The sequence below is a fragment of the Penaeus chinensis genome, chromosome 7, assembly GCF_019202785.1.
Source record: "Penaeus chinensis breed Huanghai No. 1 chromosome 7, ASM1920278v2, whole genome shotgun sequence".
Lineage (NCBI taxonomy): Eukaryota > Metazoa > Arthropoda > Malacostraca > Decapoda > Penaeidae > Penaeus > Penaeus chinensis.
In genome coordinates, this window is record NC_061825.1 from 7,492,188 (window position 1) to 7,502,187 (window position 10,000).

General features: G+C 39.3%; 1 protein-coding gene across 3 annotated transcripts in view; it reads right to left on the minus strand.

Moving 5' to 3' along the window:
• Positions 1 to 5,429: 5,429 nt before the first annotated feature.
• Positions 5,430 to 10,000, minus strand: part of LOC125027169 — a 23,888-nt gene continuing 19,317 nt past the window's right edge. For all 3 annotated transcript variants that reach the window (XM_047616070.1, XM_047616071.1, XM_047616072.1), the window contains 2 exons: positions 9,399 to 9,495; positions 5,430 to 7,230 (listed from right to left, as the gene is read on the minus strand). In XM_047616070.1, coding sequence (XP_047472026.1) covers positions 7,040 to 7,230; positions 9,399 to 9,495 — 288 coding nt within the window. In that variant the 3' untranslated portion in view covers positions 5,430 to 7,039. The remainder of the gene's footprint in view (positions 7,231 to 9,398; positions 9,496 to 10,000) is intronic.

A 10,000-nucleotide genomic window follows, 5' to 3' on the forward strand; every position in this document is an offset into this window, starting at 1 on the left:
AAGCGATCCTAACTTCCTTCGCGCGACTTCTCAAGACGATGCCCTGCGAATTCGCCAAAGCCTATATAGTAGGGTAAGAAAGCCGGAAGAGAGAGTTGTTTAGCCATTTAGCCATTGAATTGTGCAGTTGGGCACCTAACCTCGCTACTCGCTACTCCTCAGCTGTTACCCAACAATCTTGTGGTGTTTTACTACAGAAAATCGTGAAGGATATAATATCGTATTTACGAGACTATTGATGGTGTTAAGTGTATTATATAATCAAATTACGGATAATCATTCATGGTGCTTGTGTGTGTGTTAAAGTTATTGGTAATAGGTTGGTCTTGATAAAAATAAAGCATCATTTTTTTTATGTATTTCCATTAAAGTAATATAAAAATACAAGAATGGTGAAGTGAATTTATATCTATATATAATTCTAATATATGACTAAACTAAGTGAAACTACATATAATTCTAATACATAAATCTAATAAACTAAATACAAATATACTTACAGAACCTGGAAAGTATATGAAATATCATAATCCTTGGAGGTAAAGCCTAAAGCATCACACTTTATTATAGATTTGTAATTACATCGTTCCCTTAGGCTAAGACTAAATCTCGTCTGTCAACTAAAACCGTAATAATACACACACACACACACACACACACACACATATACATACATACATACATACATACATACAGATACACACACAAACACACATACATGCATACATACAGATACACACACAAACACACATACATGCGTACATGCATGTACACACACAAACACACACATACATGCATACATACATGTACACACAAACACACATATACATGCATACATACATGTACACACAAACACATACATGCATACATGCATGTACACACACAAACACACACATACATGCATACATACATGCATACATACATGCACACACACACACACACACACACACACACACACACACACACACACACACACATATACATGCATACATACATACACACACATATACATGCATACATACATGTACACACACATACATGCATACATACATGTACACACACATACATGCATACATACATGTACACACACATACATGCACACACACACACACACACACACACACACACACACACACACACACATACATACATACATACATGTACACACACATATGGAGATAGAGTGAGAGAAGAAGAGTCGAAGACGAGAAAAGAGGGAAAAGGGAAATCAAATAGCCACGTGGCAGTTCGCACACACAAACCGCGAGAAGCGAACACATGGCTTCCATTCTTCGTGAGATAAACTTCCTTTCTGTTGGACTTCGACATTTTCAGTTCACGTGATCATATTTATCTCAAATGCGTAGTGTAAGAGGAGACGAGGATATAAGCCTTGAAACTCAGTTAGCTAAAGTCCAGATACTCTATGATGAAGAATGTATATTTTGGTTTTAAAAATGTGTCAAGTTTTTAGTGACCGCGGATAATTCTTGTAAGGCTGGTTGTTAAAGATTAGTGTGTAATTATCGTTACTTATTATTGTTTTTCTTTGATAGTCTAATTTATATGGTTATACACATTTATTTCTTAATATTCATGTACTATCACTTTTATCACTTCAGTGTGCCTTCAGTGCGACTCTCTTTAAAAGGCGTTCTTACTTGCTGAATTGTTCACTGTAGGCCGGTAACATTTAACAAACAACTGATTCATTATTATACTAATTATCAGTCACATATTTATTTATCATTTGCGTATTTATTATTATTTATCTATTGATTATCTTATTTCAGTGTCTAATCGTGAGATGTCGAGGTTAGGTTAGGTTTGTAAAAGGATCCAGTAAGAAAAAAATGTTTATTTTAAAAATACAATTTTCTGATACATAGTGACAAGAAACAACCAAGAACTAATTCGGAACCCATTTCTTCAGTAACTTATAACTTTAATACAAACAGATAAAAGACGTTTGCTTATTGGCACTGAATAACTTGTTTTTTAAATTTTATTCTGAGTGATCTTTCACACTAATTAGAGTATAATTCAGAATGCAGACAATGGTGACATTGCATAAGGAGGGAAAGGGGAACTCCAGACAGTAGCCTTATTTCACCTTTTGAAATTTCGCTCCAAGTAATTAACACCATGAGTGACTTCATTAACTCAGCATTAGTTGCCTACTACATTAAAATTCGTAAGTCGTACTCATGACCATATTTTATGTCCATTCCGTATACTGATGAACCGTTTAAACTGAAGTCTCTGTTTATTAAGAACATTGTTTTGCAACATACTATTATATTTTCTTTAATAACAATTTGAATGCACCTAATACCAAATATATTAGTCAATACCAGTAGCTTCCTAAATTTGGGAATTAAACATGGCGACCGAACGGAAAATACTCAGTGCCCGCAAATTTAACAAGCATGGACCTGCAGCCGAGTGAATCTTGCCTTGCGTTCCGTTGGAAAAAACGGAATATTTTAGTGCGTTACAAACTACTCTCGGACAGGACGCTTAAATGTAGCATTGGCCCGCTCGAGTTCTTTTAAATTTTGTGTGTGAGCAAATTTACTATGGATTTTAATTATGCTAGTATTGACAACAGCTCCCTTTTTATCTTTACATATTATATTTTCCATTAATAGTCCAGCAGCTAGGAATCCTGCTCTCAGGTTTCTTCACCTGAATATGTAGTCGAATACCAGTCAAGAAGTACACACTAGGTATCAATTAGTTGTAAAAGCTCATATGACAGATTCCATACCGAAAAAAAATTCCTTGGCTTCTACATTAGCAGTGTTTGCAAGCAATGAACCCAACGGAACCCAACGGAACGCAGGGCCGAGTTATCTGCTGGTGCAGTTACAAATTGTTTACAGTGCAATAATTAGAGTATGAAGAATAAAACACTGTAACACACCGTGGGAAGTGTGTTGAATCAATTACGTTTATAGGCGCATTTTTGACAAGAAACGTAAGCAAGCTATGGTTTGCTTTTGTGAGGTTTTCAACCTCCTTCCCCCCCCCCCCCATTATACCCACTACCTATCCCCACCCCCTTCCTTGCTCCGATCCTTCTATCCCTCTCGTCCCCTTATCCGCACCCTCTTCCTGTCCTCTCGCTTTTTCTCTTCTCTCTCTACTTCCACGGTAGCTTCTCCCTCTTTTTCTCGTTGTCTTTGCTTGTTCTACCTTTTATCTCTATCCCTACTCTATCCTGCCTCCATCCTATCACTATCCTGCCCTGTATCCTGCCGCATTTCCCCCTCGTACCCCTCTTATTCGCACCCTCTTCATGTTCCTTCGCTTTTTCACTTCCTTCTGCTTCTACGCTAATTTCCAACTTTTCCATTCCTTTTTTTCCCGTTTACCCTACCTTCTGCCTTTAATCCTATCCTCTCCTGCTCCCATCCTATCCCTATCCTACCCAGCATCCTGCCGAAATCCACAGGGCGAGTCGAGCACAGCCGGACCACTTCCCTCTGCCAGCCTCCTTTTTACGCATTTTATATCTGTACCACGCTGGCTTTTCTTTGTACATGTGTTTTACCTTAATTTACACCCTTTTTGTATTATTTTTAAATAAACTTTTGATCCTTAGTTATCCGTGCATGGATTACAAAGATCTTGATGATGTGCGGATAACAGATATCCACATCTGCTGCGACTGCATCTTTTTATTCACGTTTTTTTATCTCTTGTATTTTAAGCTCCGCTTTATTTTTGTATGGTTTCATTTTACTTATTCATCCTTTTAATTTCTCTTTTACGGCGAGAGTAAGTTACATATTTTATGATTTTTATTCATGAATCGCAGCAGATTCTTTTAAGTCTTTCTTACCATAATTATAATTCTTTAACGATTTCTTTTTATGTTAAATTGTTTTTGTGATTGGTTTTTATCTTTTGTACATTTTCTTTTATTTTAACCATTCTTATTTATTGTTTAATGTTATTGTTGTGCTACGCCGACGTCCGCGGGGGTTAATGTAACCCCCACGTTCATGCAAAATAAAGGAAGTGGATATTCTGACTGTGCTTTGACTACCCTTTGGATTTACCTGTCTGGATTTTACACCGTGGATGCCGAAACAAGGTTGTACTGCCCCTTTTACTTGCCCAGGTGTATTTAGGCTGGACGTGCCATTTTACTATTTTAAATTCACTGTGAACCATGTGTGCTCCTTCGACTTTGACTTTTTACTTTCTCTGAATTTTACTTAATTTTATCTTGTCCTTTGACTTTCTACTTTTATTCAATCTCACACCTTTTACTCGTCTTTTACTTGCCCTTTTACTTTTTCCCTCAATTTACCTTTTACTTGTTTTATCTTAGATGTTAGTTCTTTTTATTGTTTTAAGCCCTTCTGGCATGCTTTGTTTTTCTTAAGCCCTTCTGGCGTACTTTTATTCAGTCTTAAGCCTCTCTGGCAATTGTCTTTTACTTATTAGTTTGTTTTACTTTGGTGCCTTCTGCACGGTTCTTTTTTGTTCAGTTTAGATTTTGTATGTTTTTGTCATGCTTCTTCGTATTGGTCACGCTCCTGGTAGGCCTGCATCTCCGGGGATAATTGGCTTGTGAGGTCGTGTGGGTTCTGAGCCTTCAGCCTGGTCCCCTCACCCCCTTTTTCGAGGAACGAACGGGGCCCCCTCATTTTCCTTGGCCCCTAAGCCTGAAGCTTCCCGCCTCACGGGTGGCCTCTTTTGGGTTCCTCTCTCATATAACCTTACACTTTGTCTTACCGCTTTCGTCAAAAACGGTCCCAATCCATGTAAAGAAATTTCCGTAATATGTGGTGACTGGTTCCCGTTCGTAGCAAGGTTTATATAAGTAAGGTCTCGTCGGCCATAAAAAGCCCGCGCAAATCTCAAACGAACGAACGAACTTCGGAGCTCTGTGCAGTTTTGGAGGAAAAGGCCTATGACGTCACATGGCGAGGCTGAGAACGGGGGGAGGGGGGGAGAGAATGGCAGGCTAGGAGAAGATAAATAGAAAACGGTAGCAAAATGAACAAAAACTAAAGTAATAGATGCTGGCTTGTTCTGGCGATTTGAACACTGGACAGATTTTACAGGTAATGATTAACAGTGATTATTTGTAGGTATATACGATATATTTTACTTGATTTCAATTTTATATTTCTTTATGCTGCAGCTTAGGTATGTTATAATAAATAAGTAAAAAGAAAGAAGACATGGGATATGAATGATATTTTTTTATTCTTTCAAGGCATGTGTAAAGTCGAAACGCTTCGACGAATTTACTATAAAAAAAATCATACAACTAAGGTATCACAACACACATACATTTATGAAATCAAAGAAGAGCTTACATATATGTATGTGTATATATATACATATATATACATATATATACATATATATACATATATGTATACATATATGTATACATATATGTACACACACACACACACACACACACACACACACACACACACACACACACACACACACACACACACACACATACACACACACATACACACACACACACACAATATTGCTATACGCCCTGTGACGTCATGCGCGAGACGGACGAATTTGAGTAGCTTATATAGACCTAGGCTCGTAGTGGAGTAATTGCAGCAGAAAACGGACTGAACGCTCTTGGTAATCAGAGTGAATTTAGGTAATCTTTCACGTCTTGTTTTTGTATTACCTGACGAAGAGATAAAGACTAATATTATTTTTAATCAGGAATATACTATGTAGCATAAAATGTTTTGAATAAATTAAATAAAAACATATTAGAGCAACAGTTTATAAAAGGATAATATCTGTTATTAAGAGCAAATGTCTGTTTTTCAAACTGCGAGTTTTGAATGAAAATTTTCTTCGAACATCGCCAAGGGGGCCATATTACAATCATAACTAGCTAGTATTTATCTTTTAGAAATTAATAAAGCTAGTAATATAATCCAATTCATGTTCCTGGTCGGCACAGATAGGACCACAGTTGGGTAGTTTATATACTTATCTATTGGCGACAAAATAATAAATTTAATAGAGGATTTTTATCGAAATCCCTCACATCGGTCGGCCATGTTGGCGGTTTCTTTACTACTGTGGCATGAAACTTGGAAGCTTCCGCTAGAGAAAGTGTGAAAATTCTTTGACCAAGATATCTGACCCCGTCAAAAACTGGAATGAGCAAGAAGTTTCAAGATTTTTCATGAAATCTTGAAATAACCGGCCGCCAAAAATGCGCCTTACGTTGTACTATCATATTAAGTCTAGTGAAATTTAAAATATGTACGACTCCCCTTTATGTGATAAAATCATTGCTAAAGAAGTAGCCAATACATACAGTCGTTAGGTAAATATTTAAAGCCAAACCACTGAAATTCGTAACAAAATAATAGCATAATATGGTCAGGGAATTTTCTCGTCGATATTCTATTATTTCTTCCTCGTTAGGGCTGATTCTCAGCATACCGTCATATCTCATCACGTCACGTCAATACTTCTAGGTAAATAAATGGGCAAATTCACACTACACCGTCATGTAACATCACGTAACGGCACGGATTCTTTCCAACGTGGCGTGCTGGTTCCATTCCTTCAGCTTACAGCCAGTTTACAGCCAGTCTGTTTTATGGTGTAATTGGTATCCGAAAAGTAGTGTTCTTGGAACGAGAACTTCTTCTTTAACAAATGGTTAAATTTAAATGTTGACACTCGAAATTGCTGAAAAAATGTAAAAAAGTATTCACCTTCAACTTGTGTTTTCCTCAGGACTTTATGTAACCATATCCTTTTTTGTATTTTTGAGTTGACGTGTTCCTCTAACAGCAGTGCAATTATCTTCTTCAGCCCAAGCGTATGGGCCACCAGGATTACTTGGATGAGTTCGAGCTGGGCGAAGCTGTTCACGGAACGGTGACGTGACCTGACGTGATGAGTGGTGTCAATACATACCGCGGTCGACAGGACAGAGATGAAACGTGATGGGGTAAAGTGAATCAATTCTACATCAGCCATTTTAGTATTGCATTTAGTCCACTTGCGAATGCTAAATTTGCCACGCAAACCCACAGTCTTTGACACAAACTTTTCCTTTGGCAAGATTGCCGTTGCTCTTGATGACCGCATCTAGTCCCGATGTGACCTTTCCTAAATGGGTGCAAGCCAAGGTCGCCCCTGGCCTGGCCTCCATCACGACACACACCTGTGTCACTTCTCCCGATATGGACACCACATTTCCTGTTGGAAGAACAGATAAAACCGTTGAATACCTGTAAGACTGGGATGCATTATATCACCTTGACCTTATTCCTGAGTCATCTGCCTTACTAAAGGCGATACCGTTAGCATTTACTAGCGCCCTGTATTGATCCAGGTTATATCTATATAATTATAGTTATAGTTTCAAATAGTGAATACTACTACTACTACTACTACTAATAATAATAATAATAATAATAATGATGCTAATGAAAGACCACAACAGAGGGGTAACAAAACACTGGAGGCCCGACTACAATTACGTTAAGCGAAGGTACATACTTCTGCTCTCTAAGGGTAGAAGAACGGCTTTCATCCCTCCCTCCATCTTGTCTACCATAGCCCTTCACAGGGAATGGGGAATTGGGCCAAGTATTGCTTAGCAAATGACATGCAGGATGCCTCCTGTCCTACCTCTTAAGTGAGTGAAAGTGAGCAACGAGCCGTGGCTACTGACGGTGAGCCTGAGGGACCGAGTTCTGATCAGACTTCCCTATCACTTGGCATATTGCATTCGCCAAGGCAGTCACAGACGACAGTCGCATACTCCTGTAACATGGAATAGGCACATCCTGAATGTAACCACTTGACGTTTATCACGGTGGCGACTATTCATGAGCTATCCTGGGATATACATGGCACATAGCGTGGTTTCTCCCTCCTCGTCCACAAATCCTGAGTGAGGAGTAAGGGAGACAGACCCAAGGCATCAGCCAGACTAATAAGGTAAAAGAGAGTGGCCAGCTATGAGACCCTGGACCCCACAACTAGGACAACCAGAAAAAAGTTTCATGGAAGGCGCCATTCAGGTACAAATGCTCCACAAACTTATGAGAGGGAAGGAAGTCTAGCTCCTTGTAGAGAAACTATGTACAGATGAATCTGCTCCTAGCTGAGGACTGCTGCCTTTAGGAAGAACAAAAGAGTTGGTCCCATATATAAGTGTAGAGGGACATGTTAGTAGCGGAACACTAGTCCACAGGATGAGGCAATAGGATGGCCAGTTCCTTTCAACCCATCTCTGACACCAGCATGACAATTCTCATAGCTAAGTCGACTAAAAGAGACGACCGGACATGAACTCAGGACCCTTGTGATTGCAACGTCAGCTCCCTACCACTGAACTATGTCACCTCATGCATCTCACTGGCCTTCAACGATTGCAGTTAGTAAAACCAAGCATATTGGATGGGGTGTAGTAGGTTACCACACCAGGGCCCCATGGCACCAGCTAAATTCACCATAGATAGAAAGTGAGCTTCAACACCTGAGCAGAGTATCCAGCAGATGTCATAAAAAGCTCCAGAGGCAGATACACCTAACTGTGAGATTGCACAAAATGTGCCGTCCACCCAAGTTGGTCCCACAGGATATGCCAGTCCTAACAGTTGTTGCCACATTTGTTTTAGACTTGCACCATGGCAAGTCAGGCACTACGGTTGTTGCAAGATGACAATTCAGAGACCCGGTTTGGTACACAGCGCATGGCAAAGACAATGTTCATGGTATGGCATTGCAAAGAAAATCATAAAGAGAATGCAGGTACTGCACAGAATTTATACACAATGATTAATATTACACTCCTTACTAACAAACAGGAAAAACTTTCCTGATTGTTCCTCACAGTATAACATCTGGAAGTGGCAGATAACAAGTAAATATATGTTCCACTGTGGCCCCCCTACCAAGATAGAATGACAGGACTGAGGAGCAAGCTTGCCAGGTGACCTCTGGGATGGTACAGACAGGTATGTTACACGGCAACTCATGGCCCCTACTGCGTCACTCCCAGTCCAAAGTCAAAACTCATGCTCCGACGATGGGATGAGGCTTAAGTGGACCCCAGAGGCAGGCATGGTCCTAGGTCTTAGCTTTAGGAAAATTACAGAGCGAGCTCCGACTGAGGAAAGCAGTCAATTCATTAAAGACCCAGAGGCTGTGGAAGGAGCCATACTGATTGGCAACCTTGCTTCTGAGTGACAGCATAATCGCAATATCATTTTATCCTTATTTTCCACCTTTAATAGGAGGAATGTAATAGAAACGTAGAACAACTAATGTAAATTACTTAAACATACGGATTGGGTGACATTTCTTGGAAAATAGGTACAAAAGGAAAATAATAAGAAATGCAAATGGCAAATTACCTTTCTGCAGCTGTATCGGTGCTGTTTCATTCCCTTTATCCGCCGCGATTCCATTCAGGGCTGCCAGCACGACAACGACTGTACTGCTGTCTTCACGCTGGGAAGAGAGGGCTTGGCTTAAATACAGGTCAAGCACATATAAGAATGCGTGTGTGTGTGTGTGTGTGTGTGTTTAGAGTTGGAGAAGATATAGATAAGGCCTTTTTGTAGCATCCCGAAACCCCTAACACTTTGATACATTCTTTCAAGTTGTATCGCAGTCGCTACAAAACAGGACATCATCAAAGTTTTTCACATAAAAAAGTCAATAGAAAACCATTAAAGTACTCAATATACTGGTATCATGTTAATTACAACCAAAACATTGTGGAAGCTTCAAATAAAATGGAAAAAGTACCTGACTACTCTGCAGCTCATAGTGTTTATACACACTACTCTTCGCTTCGCAAGGCTGTGGAAAGTTTAAATATATTTCTCGGATTCAGTCAATTATTTGTATTTTTTTACATAAATTAGTCTTCATATTAACAGTGGAAGCAGTAGCAGTTACATAAAGTTTTGCATATTATCGTATCCACCGCGAGCGAGTTCCTTCTCCAAAC